The sequence below is a fragment of the Hemitrygon akajei genome, chromosome 20 (assembly GCF_048418815.1).
Source record: "Hemitrygon akajei chromosome 20, sHemAka1.3, whole genome shotgun sequence".
Taxonomy (NCBI): domain Eukaryota; kingdom Metazoa; phylum Chordata; class Chondrichthyes; order Myliobatiformes; family Dasyatidae; genus Hemitrygon; species Hemitrygon akajei.
Genome location: NC_133143.1, coordinates 20,421,463 through 20,441,184, shown reverse-complemented (window position 1 = coordinate 20,441,184; position 19,722 = coordinate 20,421,463). Strand labels below are relative to the sequence as shown.

At 41.3% G+C, this 19,722-nt stretch overlaps 1 protein-coding gene across 3 annotated transcripts in view; it reads left to right on the top strand.

Annotated features, from left to right (window-relative positions):
* Window positions 1–4,903: 4,903 nt before the first annotated feature.
* LOC140713622 (Y+L amino acid transporter 2) overlaps window positions 4,904–19,722 on the top strand; it is a 67,138-nt gene continuing 52,319 nt past the window's right edge. Inside the window, exons 1-3 of one of the 3 annotated variants that reach the window (XM_073023964.1) lie at window positions 5,375–5,779; window positions 7,316–7,394; window positions 15,847–16,365. In XM_073023964.1, coding sequence (XP_072880065.1) covers window positions 15,921–16,365 — 445 coding nt within the window. In that variant the 5' untranslated portion in view covers window positions 5,375–5,779; window positions 7,316–7,394; window positions 15,847–15,920. Of the gene's footprint in view, window positions 5,108–5,374; window positions 5,780–7,315; window positions 7,395–15,846; window positions 16,366–19,722 lie in introns of those variants that run through there. The other 2 variants (XM_073023962.1, XM_073023963.1) reach the window with 2 other exon arrangements.

The following is a 19,722-nucleotide window of genomic DNA, read 5'->3' as shown; positions in this document are numbered from 1 at the left end:
CCCGGATGACTAAGTCCTCCACGGAACGGCCTCGCTAAAGGACGAATACGGATCAAGAGCAGATAAGGGAAAGCTGGCAAGTTCTATTCTCAAAATCTCTCTCTCTCTCCAACAATTGAAAACCCAGCGGTTCCCAAAGGCTGAAGCCTGTATGAACTGAATGAACTGAGTGACTTTTATCTTTCCATCAGACAATACATTATCCCCTAGACAACGATAGAGCTATTTCTTATTGATTATTATTATACCTGCACTTTTAGGTTTAGTATTGACGATGTATATTATCTGTATGTTTGCATTGATATTATTTTTGTGTATTTTTACTAATAAATACTGTTAAAAATAGTACCATCAGACTTCAACGGACCGCTCTATCTTTGCTGGTAAGTGACCCAGTTACGGGGTTCGTAACACAGAGTACAGCTAAGCTTGGTGAGTATTTCAACTGAATACCAACTGACATATATATGTGTGTCTATATTTTATCTAGCTTTCTGCCAATGGAAAATCCAATCATAAACAAGAGAAAATCTGCAGATGCTGGAAATCCTAGCAACACACACAAAATGCTGAAGGAACTCAGCAGGCCAGGTAGCATCTGTGGAAAAGAGTATTGTCGACATTTCAGGATGAAACCCTTTGGCAGGACTAGAGAGAAAAAAAGGAATAGATTTAAAAGGTGGGGGAAGGGAAGAGGGATACACCAGGCGACAGGTGAAACCTGAAGGGGGAGGGATGAAGTAAAGAGCTTGATAGTTGACAGGTGAAAGAGCTAGAAGGCCATGAAAGAAAGAAAAGGAGGAGGAGCACCAGAGGGAATCGATGGGCAGGCAAGGAGATAAGGTGAGAGAGGGAAAAGGGGATGGGAAATGGTGAAGGAGAGGGTGGGGGGTGAGGGGCATGATTAGAAGTTTGAGAAATTGATGTTCATGCCATCAGGTTGGAGGCTATCCAGACAGAATATAAGGTGTTGTTCCTCCAACCTGAGTGTGGCCTCATCACAACAGTGGAGGAGGCCACCGTTAGACATATTGGAATGGGAATGGGAAGCGGAATTACAATGGGTGGCCACTGGGAAATCCGGCTTTTTCTGGTGGATGGAACATAGGTGCTCAGTGAAGCACTCTCCCAACCTAGGTCAGGTCTCTCCATTATATAGGAGGCCACACCGGGAGCACGGGACACTGTATATGACCCCAACAGACTCACAGGTGAAGTGTTGCCTCACCTGTAAGGACTATTTAGGGTCCTGAATAGTAGTGAGGGAGGAGGTGTAGCATTTATTCTGCTTGCAAGGATAGGTGCTAGTAGGGATGAATGGACAAGGGAGTTGCAGAGAGCAGTGGGGGAGGGAAAGATGTGCTTGGTGGTGGGATCCCATTGGAGATGGCAGAAGTTTTGGACATGGAGCTGGACATTGTGGGGTGTTAGGTGAGGACAATAGGAACCCTATCCCTGGTAGGGTGGTGGGATGATCGGTTAAGAGCATACGTGCATGAGATGTAAGAGATACAGCTGAGGGTAACATTGATGGCACGTGGCGAAGTGGTTAAGGCTTTGGGCTGGTGATCTGAAGGTTGTTAGTTCGAGCCTCAGCTGAGGCAGCATGTGTGTCCTTGAGCAAGGCACTTAACCACACACTGCTCCTGCACGTTTATAGCCCAGTGGCAGCAGTTGGTGCAGTATGGACAAGACAAGATGGTGGAGGAAGGGAAGCCCCTTTCTTTGAAAAAGGAGGACTTCTCCTTCACTCTAGCATGAGAGGAATTGAGAGAAGGCGATTGCATTTTTACAAGTAACAGGGTGCAAAGAGGTGTAGTCTAGGTATATGTGAAAGTCAATGGTTTTATAATAGACAACAGTGGATAAGCTGTCTCCAGAGATAGAGACAGTGAGATCAAGATAGGGGAGGTAGGTGTCGGAAATGGACCAGGTAAATTTGCGGGCAGGGTAGAAGTAGGAGGCAAAGTGGATGAAGTCAACGAGTTCAGCACGGGTGCAGGAAGTAACACCAATGTAGTCGTCGATGTAGTGTAGGAACAGTGCAGGATGGTCGCCATTGCAGGCTTGACATAAACTGTTCCACATAGCTGACAAACAGGCAGGCATAGCTGGGACCCATACCAGTGCCCATGGCTAAACCTTTTGTTGAAAGGAAGTGGGAGGAGCCAAAGGAGAAATTATTTAGAGTGAAGAAAAGTTCCAGGAGGAAGGTGTGGTGGAAGGGAACTGTTTAGGCCTGGTGTCCAGAAAGAAACAGAGAGCTTTGAGGCCTTCCTGGTGGGGGATGGAGGTGTACAGGGACTGGGTGTCCATAGTAAAATTAAGATGATGGGGGCCAGGGAACCTGAAATCATTGAAAAGATCCAGAGTGTGTGAAGTGTCAAGTATGTAAATAGGAAGGGACTATTACTATGTCTATCCATGGCCTCCTCCACTGTCATGATGAAGCCACATTTAGGTTGTGTTAGAGTGATTTTTGGGTTTAGGACATACACTCTACATGTAGCAATTGACTTTGGCTATGAGCCTTCACATCTGAAAATGTATTATGGATTTAATTTGGAGTGCAGCTCTGAACAATGGATTTCTAAAAGCCGTGAATCCCAGTCAATGCATGTCTGTGGTGTGGATGTGAATTGGGAGATGTGAAGTTTCTGTGTAGTTTCAAAGAAAGCATTGACCATACATTGTAAATATGGAGTTGTCCTTTGATGTTTGGCACATAAAATATCGAGCCTCATGTTGGTCCAGTGAGATCTTTCGGCTGAAAGCATCTCCATATGATGCCTGCTCTACCTTGTTTTGTCAAATAAAGAAGATGCTTTGGATCTACCAGTAATTTTCTCCAGTGACTTCATTCATGCAACAACAGGTTGGAGGAACATCACCTATATTCATTTGGATAGCCTCTGATCTATTGGCATGAACATCGATTTCTTGAACTTCCGGTAATGCCTCCCACACTGTCCCCTCTCCTTCACCATTCCCCATGCCCTTTTTCCTCTCTCACCCTATCTCCTTGCTCACCCATCAACTCCCTCTGGTGCTCCTCCCCCCTTTTCTTTCATCCATAGCCTTCTGTCTCTTTCACCAATCAATTTCCATCTCTTTACTTCATCTCTCCCCCTTCAGGTTTCACCTATCACCTTTTGTTTCTCTCACCCCTCCCCCACTTTTTATCTCTGCTCCTCATCTTTTTTTCTCCAGTCCTGCTGAAAGGCGACAATGCTCCTTTCCATAGATGCTGCCTGGCCTGTTGCGTTCCTCCAGCATTTTGTGTGTGTTTCTGCCAATGGAAATTGTTTTGTCCCATTCTTTGTCTTCATAGATGCTTTTATATGCTATTGTTCAGAAATATCTACAAAGATTACTCCACCATCAATATTAGCTCACTGAACTGTGGTGACTTGGCCTTCTTCCATGTTGGGAGCTCTTCAGGTGCTTCAGATCAAAATGAGTTCAATACATTCACCCATTGGCTTTGAGTATATGCATTCTCCTTTATCTTGTTTAAAACAGGGCTTCACCTTGGTACTCTGCCAAAACACCTATTGACAAGGATGTTTAGAAATTGATAGCCTGATCCTGTACTGATCATTGTGTCTTGCATTACTAATTTTAAAAGTCTAGAGTATATCTTTTCCGGGACAGGTGATCTTTCAGAAATGTCATACACATTTATATGTCCATTTTTCCAGTGATATATTTTCAGTATTTCATCAGGAGCATTTAATCTGCTCTCAACCTCCTCCACTTAAGCAGAGGCATGTTCAGTTGTTGATTGTGGTTTAGTTTGTGACAATGCTAGTGAAAGATTCAAAGCTGCAAACTCAGTCTCTTTCTGTCTCTAATCTACCAGGACAACCCAGTTTATAGGAAATCGTTGAACAGTTTTAATCTTCCAATTTCGATGTGGGGTAAGTCAAATTTTAAGGCAGATTTACATTTTGCAATAGAAATAAGTAAAAATACCCAGTGAAACAACCAGTTTCATGAGGTTGAACAGATCTCAGTGTGAAAATTCTGTGTCTATGATTTATCAGCCTCCAGAAAATATGTTGCCAATTTTATGTCAAAAGCAGATAATTTCATCTCAATCTAACCTGAGTCCTATTTTACCTCTGTGATTTATTTTCTCAGTTTAGCATTCAATTTTGTGAAGCTAATGTGGTGCTTTGAGAAGTTTCAATAGATACACTACATAAAAGGATGTTTAAAAAGCAAACACCAGGAAATCTGCAGATGCTAGAAATTCAAGCAACACACACAAAATGCTGGTGGAACGCAACATGCCAGGCAGCATCTATAGAGAGAAGCACTGTCGACCTTTTGGGCCTGAAACTTCAACGGTTGCCAGATGTTGCCTGGCCTGCTGTGTTTCACCATAAAAGGATGTTGCTGAGTTAAAACAAAACTCATTGATTATTGTGGAGAGAGAAACACAGAGATCAGAACTGGAAAACTGAGAAAATTATATTGTTAATGTGCAGAGGAGGAAGAGGCGTGGAGAGAGAGGATGCCAGTGGTCAGGTTGGGAACAAGGTAGGACAAATGACACAAATTTCAGAGAGCAAGGCTGAAGCATCGCAGAGATTTAACTTGCTCCATATTCGGAGCATCCGTAGTCTCTCTTGTGCCTCCTGTTAATCGTAACTGATTTATCTTCAGGGGATGTAAATAGGAAGAAAAACGAGGGCAGAGGAGAGGGAGAGAACGATAAACAATAATGCCGGAACTGTGAGAAGGAACACAGCAGTTGTTAGAAATCTAAAATAAAACTTCAAGTTTTCCTACCAAACGCATAGAATTGCTCAATATTCATAAGTGCGTTAGAAATAGCATAGTTGATACAGCGTTCAGATATTGACAGCAACAGGAGGGCGGATGTGGGTTGTATCTTGCAATGGACTCTTCAATGTTTGATGCCTGTGCCTTTAAGACGTGGCGCACGCTGCCTGTCCCGCTCAGCCCCTTTATGTGAAACTTAGCGGATCTTAAAGGATGCGTGAAGAAAGCGCCTGTGTCCTATAAAGCAGAAAGAAAGAAACTGAGCTGGTATAGCTACTGCTAAAAGGAAACCCGCCTTCGAGGCTCGAGTGTCTTGGTATGTTTGAATTTCCATTCTCTGCCCGCCGTCGGCTCGGCGCGGGCAGGCTTTGTGTGGCGGCTCTGTCATGTCTCGGAAGGGTCTGGGATGGAGTCTGGTGTTCCGATCCGACACGGCGTGGGTTATCATCGCAGATCCGGGCCTGCGCTGGTCCCGCCACGCAGATGTGCGTGTATGATGAAATATACCTTCTATAATTCATTGTGTCCCCTTATCGCCCTTTCCCGCCCGGAATAGCGTCACAAAATTCTATTTTTTAAAATTAGCGTAAGCTGTGCACGTGTGAACGACACGGAAAGCTGCTGTACAAAGGAGTCGTGAGTCCGCCGCGTGGTCACTACTCGGACTTAAGTAAACGTGTTCTTGCGTGGCCGGGCTGCTGCTGTTTGGAAATTCGCCCATCACTTCTCTGCTGCTGCCTGCCTAATTTTGCGCACTTCTTGGCCTTTCATTCCAACTTAGATATTCGGTGCGGAGACTGACATCTTTTACAATCGCTGGTCTACCTATTAGCGATGTGTAAACGTTTTTGTGTAGAAAAGCAGCGCCTCGGTATATCTCGGGAGTGCTGTGCGTGATCGAGGAAACGTGAGGTTTCTTCTCGGTAGAAAGAACCCGTCCTCCATTCTGACCGGCTGTCGAAAAAGGTCATTTTCCAAGTTACTAGAGGTATTTAAGGCGACATGCCTAGCTTCCTTTTTCAAGCATTGTGTAAACTTACCCCGCAGGCTTGTCCAAAAGATCATTAACCTCATTTGAGTCGGTCGCTTCCGTTTTTATTTCAATTTGGTCAATCTTTCTTACAGTTTTTTTCTTGTAATTTTATGATATTATCAAACCAGTACGTTGATGCAGTTGTACTTCCTGGTGCTACTCGTGTTAAAATGTTAGTTGCGACGAGTCTCGGCCCGAAACGTCGATAGCGCTTCTCCCTATAGATGCTGCCTAGCCTGCTGTGTTCTACCAGCATTTTGTGTGTGTTGTTGTTTGAAAATGTTAGTTGTATCATTTTATATTTTGTGATATACTGCATAGCGTAGCAGCTAGATTTGAAATATAACAGCGCCAAGGAAGACTTTCGGCCCGTCGAATGTTTGTACGTAGTAGTCTATCAAATTGGCCCCACTCTCGCGCCATCTCCCCATAGATAGGGTTTTTTTTCTTTCCTTTCGTATTCAGCAGCTCTGTTTCGATCACAATTAAATCTGCCTCCACTCGTACCGCTGGCTGTGTATTCCAGTCTCTTGCCACGTGTTGTACTGTTCCTCGTGTCTGTTTTACCAACTACTTTCATTCTGTGTTCCTTGTCTTTATTTCACTCTCCTTCCAGGGAAAACAATGTTTGTTCCACCTGACCTTTGTGGTTCTAGACACCTCCACTGGATCTCATTGCTACTAGCTCTGCCTCAAGAACAACCTGAGCTCCTCCAGTCCATCTACATAAATATATTCCCTTAAACCTGGAATCATGTTGGACATCTCTTTTGGACCTTCTCCAAAGTCTTTACATTATTGTATTACTATCATGAATTTCTCTTATCACCTTTAACAGGAGATGAAAATAGCCTATTAAGTAGAGCCAAGAAACCCGGGTGCACAAGAGGGCAGGATCAGAGAAATGATGAGTTGTGAGATGGTAGCTATCACAAAGATACAATGGCTCCTGCCCTGCAAGATATTTGAACAGCTAAATTTTTAAGCTACTTTTAGTTTTTGTTAAGGCAAAGCATCTTTCACTGACTCATGCAGAATTAAATAGTTGTTTATGAGCCAGTTATAAAAAAACAACTACTTTAAAAAAAAATCAGATTAACAAGAATTTCACAATTCATTTTTTTATGGTGCACTAGATTAGAATTACTTGCTCAATTCCTCTGTTTATTTATTTTATTGAGTCATACAATGCAGAATAGACCCTCCCCACCCTTTGAGCCACACTGCCCCAGCGCCCGTGACTTAACCCTTAATTTACAGTAACCAAGCAACCTAATAACCAGCAACACACACAAAATGCTGGTAGAACACAGCAGGCCAGGCAGCATCTATAGGGAGAAGTGCTGTCGACGTTTCAGGCTGAGACCCTTTCCTTTCGGTTAGTCCTGACGAACGGTCTCGGCCCGAAACGTCGATAGCGCTTCTCCCTATAGATGCTGCCTAGCCTGCTGTGTTCTACCAGCATTTTGTGTGTGTTGTTTGAATTTCCAGCATCTGCAGATTTCCTCGTGTTGGAACCTAATAACCAGTACGTCTTTGGACTGTGGGAGGATGTAAAGATTCTGTACAGGTAATGTCAGCATTGAACTCCGAACTTCATTAACCCCTCACATTAATGAAGTGTTTTCACCCACACCTGCCACTTGTTGGATTTTTTTTCTTTTGCACCATTCCCTGTAAACACCAGAGACTGTTAAAATCTGCATAAAAATCTCGGGAGATCTGCAGCTACTGAGATACTCAAACCATCCTATCTGGCACCAACAATCAGTCCATGATCAGTCACAAAAGTCATATTTCTTTCTGATTCCCCAATTTGCTATTTGGTTGGGACAACAACAGAGCCTCTTGACCATGTCTGCATGCTTTTATGCATTGAATTGCTGCCACATGACGTTGGCTGATTAGATATTTGTGTTAACGAGCAGGTGTACTAATAAAGTGGCCACTGAGTATATATAAAATAATAAGTGGTGTTAAAAAGAGAGAAAAAATATGATGGCAGAGGGGAAGAAGTTGTTCCTAAAACATTGAGTGTATGTCTTCAGGCTGTTGTATTTTTTTCCTGATGGTACTAACGAGAAGAGGGCATGCCCTGGGTGATGAGGGTCCTTAATTATGGATGCCACCTTCTTGAGAGATCGCCTTTTTAAGACATCTTCTATGGGGGGGGGGGTGGATGTTAGTTGCCAGGTTGGGGCTGGCTGACAACCCACTGCAGCTTTTTCTAATTCTGTGCATTGGAGCCGCCATACCAGATGGTAATGCAATCAGTCAGAATGCTCACCATGGAACATTTCCAGAGATTTGCTAGAGTCCTTGGTTACATACCAAATCTCCTCAAACTCCTAATGAGCATACCTTCCTCGTAATTGCATCAACATGTTAGGTTCAGGACCGATCTTAGAGATGTTGACAACTAGGAACTTGGAAGTTGGCAACTTTCCACTGCTGACTCTTCATTGAGGCTGGTGCATGTTCACATGACTTCACAGTCAATTCCTTGGTCTTACTATTGTTGCACAAGGTTGTCGAAAAAGGATCTAGTGTTTTCCCGGCGTATATGACAAATAAACTCTTCTTGGGCTTCCAGCTGGGTACAGATATCGATTTTTAACTAATGTTTCGATGACAAACTCTGCCATCTTCATTAGGGATATGCCCAGGCATTTCTAGTCTGGTGGTATTTATACCCCCAATGTCCTACCCTCCTGATTGGTTAGTCCTCATCCAATCAGGTTTCCATTGTTCCACCTTGTTTACAATTGAATTCCAGTTCTTACTAGGAGTGAGACGTTCATCTTTGTTAAAATTCTTTTCCTCTAGCTTTATTTCAATGGCTTCCTTCACCAGGTGGTCCCTAAAACCATTGGCATGGCACTGTAGTTTTGTGCTGTTGAAGTCAATCCTATGGCCATTGCAAATGCAATGTTCTGCTACCACCATTTTCTTTGGGTAATCAAACAGATACAGTACACCTCCTCTACTCTTTGATGTGAGTTTCTGCTGTGACTCCTGTATGGTTGATGTACCCTGCACTGCATTCACAGGGAATCCTGTAAATACCAGCCATCCTGAGTCCCAGGTCACCTGTCTCCTCTATATTTCCATAGTTTCTGGAAGAAGCACCAGGATCCTAAAATACCAGATTAATATCATCCACAAACCCCTAAGGAAGCTCAAATCACAGCTTATGTGCATGAAAAATGACCTGGATTAGATCGTTTAAACCCTTCCCAATGACTCTAGCAAACCTGCTCACAAGTCTGTTGGAGCCCCCTTGAGTTCAGGTGTAACCTGTTCTTTTCGTACAGTTCATACTTTCCTCAGAAGAGGTCCCTATGATCCAGGAATCTGAAACCCTGCCCCCGCACCAATTCACCTCCCAGATCGTCCTATTTTTACCCTCACTGATCCGTGGCGCAAGCAGCAATCCAGAGATTCCTACTTTTGAGGTCCTGCTTTTCACCTTCTTACCTAGCTTCCTATATTTGCTCTTCAGGATCTCTTCATTAATTGTAATGTCCGTACGTTAATGAACGCAGTAAAGGATGATTTTATTTTAGCTCTAGACTCACAACCTAAAGAACTAGCCAGAGATCTGTATTATTTTAATAGTCAAGATTTTGTGTTACACTTCAGAATCTGCTTTTCAAATCACATTTGATTTTCTTGAGATTTGGTGGAATTCAGAATAGCACAAGGGCATTATTAGAAAAAGACAATGAATTTTAAGTAGCATTGATCTGCTGGGATAGCAATGGAACCAAAACACGGAGGGCAGATTTTCAAGTGTTATTGTTGGGAAGGAAGGAAAGATTGAGATGGTCACTGAGAAAGGAGAGGGGACTGAGAAGTCTGCGTCTCAGATGTTAAGGAAAAGGGAGAGTACTGGACTTGAAGTGAAAGGCCTGCTTATGAGTTTCTGTGCTTCGAATAGTAGTACCTTCAAACTGTTACTTTTTGATTTTTGATAAATCCTTTAGAAGGTTAATGTTTGTGTAGCTTCTGTATTTTCTGACCAGTGCATCCAAATTAAAACTCTGCTGTTTACTGTTCATTCAAAGTGTATACATGGCTCATTAGTTGTGTGTGTGCTTTTTTACTGGAGGGATCCGGAGTCTTCACTGGGTGATTTAATTGTACAGTTGTGTAAAGGTAATTGTGCATTGACTGCACTGAGCTATTATACTCCATGCACCAACGAAACAAAAATTAGGAGACATGAGGGATTACAGATGCTGCAGAATTGGATAGTTGACTGTTTGGTCCATAAGATCGTATCGTATTATGGGTATACAGTGGAATTTTTAAAGTGTTTTTCCTCTACTCTTTCTCCTTGGTTATGCAGGGTTTTTGAAGAAGCAATTAGATTGGGTAAACTGCCACAATCTTTTTATAGAGCTTCCATTTCTTTAATATTGAAAAAAGATAAAGACCCTACTGACTGTGCATCCTATAGACCAATATCCTTATTGAATGTAGATTCCAAGATCTTTTCCAAGTTACTGGCGTCCAGGCTGGAGAAGGTATTACCTCAAATTATCTCGGAAGATCAAACTGGTTTTATTAAAAATCGCTATTCTTTTTTCAATATTAGGAGATTATTGAATATTGTTTATACTCCTTCACGTAGCACCTCAGAATGTGTCATTTCATTAGATGCGGAGAAAGCATTTGATAGAGTTGAATGGCCATACTTATTTACTGTGCTTGAGAAGTTTAATTTTAGTCCAACATTCATTTCCTGGATTAAACTGATATATCATATTCCAGTAGCCTCGGTTTTTACTAACAATCAAAGATCTCCCTTTTTTCGTTTATTTTGGGGTACTAGACAAGGCTGTCCTCTTAGTCCATTATTATTTGATATTGCTTTAGAACCTTTGGCAATTGCTATTAGAGAATCACCGAACATTTTTGGCATTACTCGTGGGATGGATATACATAAGTTATCATTATATGTAGATGATTTATTATTATTTATTTCTGATCCTGAGAAATCCATTCCTGCAGTTATATCATTGTTGGCTCAATTTAGTAATTTTTCCAGGTATAAACTAAATCTTAATAAGAGTGAATTGTTTCCTTTACATAGACAGGTTCCAATTTATGGAAATTTACCTTTTAAATTAGTTAATGACTGTTTTATATACTTAGGGATTAAAATTACTAAAAATTATAAGGAGTTATTTAAGGTTAATTTTTTACCCTTAATTGATCAGATTAAATGTTTGTTCACTAAATGGTCACCATTATCTTTATCTCTGATAGGTCAGATTAATGCTATTAAGATGATTATTTTACCCAAGTTTTTATATATATTTCAAGCGATACCAATTTTTATTCTGAAATCTTTTTTTGCTAATGTTGATTCAAAAATTTCTTCATATATATGGCAGAATAAAAATCCTAGATTAAGTAAAAAATATTTACAGAAGGCAAGGAAGGAAGGTGGATTGGCATTGCCTAATTTTAGATTTTATTATTGGGCAGTTAATATCTGATATTTGATATGTTGGTTAAAGGATTGAGATATATCTTTTAGCCCTCATTGGGTGAACCTGGAAACTAAATCTGTACAAGGATTTTCATTGGTTTCTATTTTAGGGTCTTCTCTTCCCTTTGCTCTTTCTAAATTGCAGAAACGAATTGAAAATCCGATAGTTAAACATACTTTACATATATGGTTTCAATTTCGGAAATTTTTGGGGTTGAATCAGTTTGTTTTAACTATTCCTATTGTATCCAATTTCTTTTTTTATCCTTCTATTATAGACCAAGCTTATTCAGCTTGGAAGACTAAAGGATTACTACGATTTTTCGATTTATTTTTGGATAATTGTTTTATGTCTTTTGAACAATTATCTAATAAATATAATTTGCCTAGATTTCATTTTTTTTAGATATTTACAGATTAGGAATTTCTTAAATACTGTACTTCCTACCTTTCCAAATCTTGAGTCTTCGGGTATTTTGGAGAATTTGTTAGATCTAAATCCTTCTCAGAAAGGTGTAATATCAAAACTCTACAATATAATTATGAAGATACGTTCAGAGCCCTTCTGTAAGATTAAAAATGATTGGGAAAGAGAACTTAACCTTACTATCCCTATTGAGAATTGGGATAAAATTCTTCAATTAGTCAATTTATCATCTATATGTGCTAAACATTCATTAATACAGTTTAAAGTTGTGCATAGGGCTCATATGTTTAAGGATAAATTGGCTCGTTTTTATTCCTATATAAATCCTATTTGTGACAGATGTCATTCTGAGATAGCGTCTTTAACTCATATGTTTTGGTCATGTCTGCTTTTGAAAAAATATTGGAAAGACATTTTTGATATTATTTCCACGGTATTGAACATAAGATCGTATCAGCTGATCGAGTCAGCTCCACCTTTTATCATGGTTAATCTTAGATCCCTTTCAACCCCATACATCTGCCCTCTCACCATATCCCTTGATGCCCCGACCGATCAGGAATCTATCAACTTTCGCTTTAAATATACCCATGCACTTGGTCTGTGGCAGACTCACCACTTTTGGGCTAAAAAAAACCTCACTTGTCCTAAAAGGTCTCCCCTCAATTTTGAGGCTGTGCCCTCTCGTTCTGGATACCCCCACCAGAGGAAACATTCTCTCCATATCCACTTTATCTAGTCCTTTCAACATTCAGTAGGTTTCAGTGAGAGCCCCGTGCATTCTTCTAAATTTCAGTGAGTACAGGCCCAAAGCTGCCAAGCCCTCCTCATATGTTAATCCCTTCATTCCCGGAATCATCCTCCTGAACCTCCTCTAGGCTCTTTCCAATGATGGTCATCCTTTCTGAGATAAGGGGCCCAGAACTGTTGACAATACTGTAAGTGAGGCCTGACTAGTCTCTTATAAAGCTTCAGCATTATTTCCTTGTTTTTATATTCTATCCCCCCTGAAATAAATAACATTGTATTTGCCACCTTTATCACAGACTCAGCCTGTGAGTTAACCTTCTGGGAGTTTTGCATGAGGACTCCTAAGTCCCTTTGCACCTCTGATGTTGGAATTTTCTCCCATTTCAATAATAGTCTGCACTATTTTTCCTTTTACCAGAATGCATTATCATACATTTCCCAACTCTGTATTCCATCAGCCACTTTATTGCCCATTCTTCTAATTTGTCTAAGTCCTGCAACAATCACATGGTTCCCTCAGCACTACCTACCCATCCAGCTATCTTCGTATCATCCACAGACTTCCCCACAAAACCATCAATTCTATTATCTAAATAATTGATAAATAATGTGAAAAGTGGCAGTCCCAATACTGATCCCTGAGGAACACCACTAGTTACTAGCAGCTGAACGGAAAAGGCCTCTTTTATTCCCATTTGCTGCCTCCTGCCTGTCAGCCATTCCTCTATCCATGCCAGTATATTTACTGTAACACCATCGATTTTCATCTTGTTAAGCAGTCTCATGTGAGGCACCTTATCAAATACTTTCTGAGAATCTAAGTAAGTGACATCCACTGCCTTTCCTTTGTCCACCCTGCTTGTTACTTCTTCGAAGAATTCTAACAGATTTGTCAGGCAAGATTTCTCTTTACAGAAACCATGCTGACTTTGATGTATTTTATCTTTAGTCTCCAAGTACCCCAAAACCTCGTCCTTAATAATGGACTCCAGTGCTTTCCCAACCACTGAGGTTAGAGTAACCAGCCTATAATTTCCTTTCTTTTGCCTTCCTCCCTTCTTAAAGAGTGGAGTGACATTTGCAATTTTCCAGTCCTCTGGGACCATGCCAGAATCAAGTGATTCTTGATGGATCGTGACCATTACCTCTTCAACAACCTCTCTCAGGACTCTGGGATGTAGTCCATCTGGTTCAGGTATCCACCTTAAGACCTTTCAGTTTGAACATAGAACATAGAACAATACAGCATAGTACAGGCCCTTCGGCCCACAATGTTGTGCCGACACTTAAACCCCCACCTCCCATATAACCCTCCACCTTAAATTCGTCCATATACCTGTCTAGTAGTCTCTTAAATTTCACTAGTGTATCTGCCTCCACCACTGACTCAGGCAGTGCATTCCACGCACCAACCGCTCTGAGTGAAAAACCTTCCTCTAATATCTCCCTTGAATTTTTCACCCCTTACCTTAAAGCCATGTCCTCTTGTACTGAGCAGTGGTGCCCTGGGGAAGAGGCGCTGGCTGTCCACTCTGTCCTCTTAATATCTTGTACTCTATCATGTCTCCTCTCATCCTCCTCTCCAGAGAGTAAAGCCCTAGCTCCCTTAATCTCTGATCATAATCCATACTCTCTAAACCAGGCAGCATTCTGGTAAATCTCCTCTGTACCCTTTCCAATGCTTCGATATCCTTCCTATCCTGAGGCAACCAGAACTGGACACAGTACTCCAAGTGTGCCCTAACTAGAGTTTTATAGAGCTGCGTCATTACATCGTGTCTCTTAAACGCTATCCCTCGACTTATGAAAGCTAGCACCCCATAAGCTTTCTTAACTACCCTATCTACCTGTAAGGCAACTTTCAGGGATCTGTGGACATGTACCCCCAGATCCCTCTGCTCCTCCACACTCCCAAGTATCCTGCCACTTACTTGCCTTGGAGTTTGCCCTTCCAAAGTGTACCACCTCACGCTTCTCCGTGTTGAACTCCATCTGCCACTCCTCCATTTGCCTAGCACTTTTTATTGCTATTACAAATAGCAATGGCACTCCCTCCTGCTCCCTGACACTCATGGACCTCTGGCATACAGCTAGTATCTTCCATAGTAAAGACTGAAGTACTTATTAAGTTCATCTGTCATTTCTTTGTCCCCATTACTACCTCACCAACATAATTTTCCGGTGGTCCAGCATCAGCTCTCACCTTTTTATTCTTCGTATGATTGAAAAAGCTTTTAGTATTCTGCTTTATATTATCGGCTAATTTGCCCTCATATTTCATCGTTTCCCTTCTTATAGCCTTTTTAGTCGCCTTTTGTTGGATTTTAAAAACTTACCAGTCATCCAATTTCCCACGCACTGTTGCTACCTTGTATGCACTTTCCTTGCAGTTCTTAACTTCCCTTGTCAGCCATAGTTGCCTTACCCTGCCATCTGAAAACTACTTCTGTGGGACATATCTATCCTGTGCTTTGTGAACAATTCCCAGAAACTTCAGCAGCCTCTGTTTTGCTAGTATCTCCCTCTAATCCACCTGGGCATACTCCACTCTCCTGCCTCTGTAATTCCCTTTATTCCATTGCGATACTGATGCATTTGACTTGTGGTTTTCTCTCTCTCTCTCTCTCTCTCTCTCTCTCTCTCTCTCTCCAAACTGTAGTATGAATTCAATCATATTGTGATCACTGCCTGCTCAGAGTTCCTTTACGTTAAGATCCCTAATGATCTTGGTTATTACACAACACCCAATCTAAGATAGCATTTCTTCAAGTAGGCTCGAGCACAAACTGCTCTAAAAAGCCATCTTGTAAGCATTCAACAAGTTCCCTCTCTTGCTATCCTACACTAACCTGATTTCCCTAATCCCCTTGCATGTTGAAATTCCCCATTACAATTGTGACATTAACCTTATTACATGCCCTTTTCAACTCCCTTTGCAATCTCAAGCCCACATCTTGGCTACTATTTGAAGGCTTATATATGATTCCCATAATTTCTATCTGGACTGTCAAGAAGATTGATCACATCCTGAAATGCTGACTGTCCATTTCCCTCCACAGATTCTGCCTGACTTGCCAACTTCCTCTGGCAGTTTGTTTGATGCTCGTAATGAAAGGTTTTGAGTTAAGAGATTGCAGATCTTTTGAACTTTGTGCTTTAATTGTAGTCATAAAGATTATTAGAGAAAGTGACTGATGTGTAAGTAGTCAAACTGGGCCAGAGAAATTGAGAATCTAATGTCATGGTTTTCAATAAACTGTTTAATTGAAAATTGTATCTATGGTGTTATGCTCCTTGTATTTCTTGATCTAATATTGTCCTTGTAATATTTTTCCTTCAATACAGATTGTGAAACGTACCTTCGTCTGAAATATATTTTGATATTGTGGGAGTGAGTAGATCCATTATATTGTGACAACATGGAAGTTGATTCAAAGAATACCGGTACTGAAGCTGTGAGACTGAAGAAGGATATTTCTTTGCTACATGGAGTTTGCCTGATAGTTGGAAATATGATTGGATCTGGCATTTTTGTTTCTCCCAAAGGAGTTTTGCTATTCACTGGTTCATATGGTATGTCGTTAATTATCTGGGCAGTGGGAGGAATCTTCTCTGTGATTGGAGCGCTGTGCTATGCAGAACTTGGAACAACGATAAAGAAATCAGGAGCAAGCTACTCATACATTTTGGTGTCCTTTGGAGGTTTTCTGGCATTCCTGCGTCTCTGGACGTCTCTTCTGATTGTTGAACCAGCATGCCAAGCAGTTATTGCTATCACTTTTGCCAATTACCTCATCCAGCCATTCTTTCCTTCCTGTGAGCCACCTTACTCCTCCGTGCGATTGTTGGCTGCCTGCTGTATAGGTGAGGGAGAAGTACTAAATCATATATTAGTGCTGTTAAAACTGAACTCAACTATTATAATAACTGGTTGGGTGGTGGCAGAAAGAAAATGACCTTGAAAGATTGTAGCTGAGGATTAGCTTACTCTGAATGGTCATCAACAGTGCCCTGTTAGCATTGCATCCTCTTAGTGAATGTTTTTAATGAATATTCTCGTGACTCTTAAACCTGCACCCACTTAGTTATAGAAGTAAAATTATTAAAATAGCAATAACTTTGTCAAAAAAGTGTCTACCCGGTGTAGCCCAAATACTTCTGGCAATATTTTTAATAATGATCGTGCTCATTAAGTAACTGTGTATGTCACTAAATTGTGTTTCATAGAAATTGAGCTTACAGTACATCATGAAATATGGTAACTTTTCTCAAGGATTTTAGAGGGTGAGGGCCAAAACTTTGAATGTAAGCCATCTGTCCCTGATCAGTATAATGGTCCTAATAGTTGCCCAAAGCCATGCTTCACAAAAGTAAAACAAATTGCAGATGCAGGAATTTGAATTAAAAGTAGAAGTTGTCAGGTCAGGTAGGTTCTGTGGTGGGGCTGGCAGAGTTAATGTCACAGATCAATGGCCCATTGTCAGAGGAATTTCCCAGAATAGTCACTATTACTGTCTGTAATCTTGTGTGTTTTGTGTATGATTACTGCTGGTGATCTTTTAAATGTAGTAGATAATAACCAGAACTGTAAAAACATTTTTTACTATCTCAAGAGTTGAGGAGAATTTGAAGAAAATAATGATGCAGGCCACTCACTCCTTTAGCTTGCTTCTAATTCTGGGTAGTTCAGTCACTTTCCAGCATTATCTCCTTTATCACTTGGTTTCCTTGGTAGCCAGAAATCTCACCATCTGTTGTAAATGCAACAGAACTGAGCCTCTTCAGCTTTCAGGTTTGAGAATCGCAAAGGATCATTGCCCTCTTTGAGTTGAAGGTGTTTTTCCTCATCCTTCTCCCAAAATGAAACATCCTCTTTGGATTTAGCCTGTTAAGCACTTTTGAACGCATCAGTGAGATCCACTCATTACTGACAACTCTAGAGGATACAGCCCCAGTCTATTCAATCTTTACGCATACATCAAGCCCACCATCCCTTGATTCCATCTGGTGCATTCACTGCACTCCCTCGATAGCAGTCACAGTCTCTCTGAGGTAAGGAAATTAACCACTGCTCTCAGTATGATTCAAAAAGCAAACACGAGGAAATCTGCAGATGCTGGAAATTCAAGCAACACACAGAAAATGCTGGTGGAATGCAGCAGGCCAGGTAGCATCTATAGGTCCTGACGAATGGTCTCGGCCCGAAACTTCGACAGTGCTTCTCCCTATAGATGCTGCCTGGCCTGCTGTGTACCACCAGCATTCTGTGTTTTTTATTTATTTCCAGCATCTGCAGATTCACTCGTGAGCATTTTGTGTGTGTTGTTTCAATCTGATTGTTGCCTCAGCAATGCCCTATAAATTGCAGTTAATCTAATATTCTCCTAACGTTAAGCCTTGTTATCTGCTTGTTGAGATACAGTGCAGAACAGGCCATGCTGGGCTCCACCCAGCAACCCACCTATTTTACACTAGCCTAATCATGGGACAATTTACAAAGACCAATTAACCTACTAACCAGTGCGCCTTTGAACTGTGGGAAGAAACCGTAGCACTTGGAGGAAAACCCACGTGGTCATGGTGCGGACATACAGAACTGTGAACTCCAGCACCCCAAGCTGTAATTGGGTAGCGCTAACCGTGACAAGCAAGATGCTGGAGGAACTGAGCTGTGTGGCCTGCAGTTCAAAATTCTAGCATGTGGAGTCAACAGATCAGTCCTTTTATTCACTCACGCTAGCACCTGTTGTCAGCAACTTGTAACGTAGAAAAGATCCCAAGGCATGGCAAAACATAATTATTGCGAACACTTAATGAAAAATCAATAGAAAATTGTGGTTTGGCTGATGCTGTCTCAGGCTTGCGCTCTCAGTTCTACAGGTGCGCTTATGAACTGTCTGGGTGCACTGGTCAGGAAGAGGTGACTTGTTAAAGATTCTGCATGTATTCAGGTTGAGTTGAGTTTATTGTCATGAGCACAAGTGTGGTGGGGTACAGTGAGATAACTTTCATGCAGCAATATCACAGGTACAGGTGACATGTGGAATATAAATTGTAGAACACAATGAAGAGTGGAGAAAGAGACGTCAGAGACGAGTCTTTGGTGGTGCAGGAGGTGGTCTGTAGTGTTCCATTGCTGAGGTAGGGTTGTGCAACTTGCTTCAAGAACCTGGTGGACATATTGTGCGAAAGTCGGCTCGTACTGGATTGCCTAACATTCTTCAGTAATTAGTCAACACTGGCTGTCGGGTTTTGCATGTATGCCAACTGGACTGAACTGTATTTAGCAGTAAGTTCACATTCAAGAGAAGGGAAAAGAAAAAGAAGGAAGTTGGCGAGGGAAGTTGTCTACGTGGACTTCAGTAAGGCCTCTGACAAGGTTCTGCACGAAAGGTTAATTAGGAAGGTTTAATCATTAGGTATTAATATTGAAGTAGTAAAATGGATTCAACAGTGGCTGGATGGGAGATGCCAGAGAGTAGTGGTGGATAACTGTTTGTCAGGTTGGAGGCCAGTGACTAGTGGTGTGCCTCAGGGATCTGTATTGGGTCCAATGTTGTTTGTCATATACATTAATGATGTGGATGATGGGGTGGTAAATTGGATTAGTAAGTATGCAGATAATACTAAGATAGGTGGCATTGTGGATAATGAAGTAGGTTTTCAAAGCTTGCAGAGAGATTTAGGCCAGTTAGAAGAATGGGCTGAACGATGGCAGATGGAGTTTAATGCTGATAAATGTGAGGTGCTACATTTTGGTAGGAATAATCCAAATAGGACATGCATTGTAAATGGTAGGGCGTTGAAGAATGCAGTAGAACAGAGTGATCTAGGAATAGTGGTGCATAGATCCCTGAAGGTGGAATCTCATGTGGATAGGGTGGTGAAGAAAGCTTTTGGTATGCTGGCCTTTATAAATCAGAGCACTGAGTATAGGAGTTGGGATGTAATGTTAAAATTGTACAAGGTATTGATAGAGCTGAATTTGGAGTATTGTGTACAGTTCTGGTCACCGAATTATAGGAAAGATATCAACAAAATAGAGAGAGTACAGAGAAGATTTACTAGAATGTTACCTGGGTTTCAGCACGTAAGTTACAGAGAAAGGTTGAACAAGTTAGGTCTTTATTCCTGGAGCATAGAAGGTTGAGGGGGGACTTGATAGAGGTATTTAAAATTATGAGGGGGATAGATCAAGTTGACGTTAATAGGCTTTTTCCA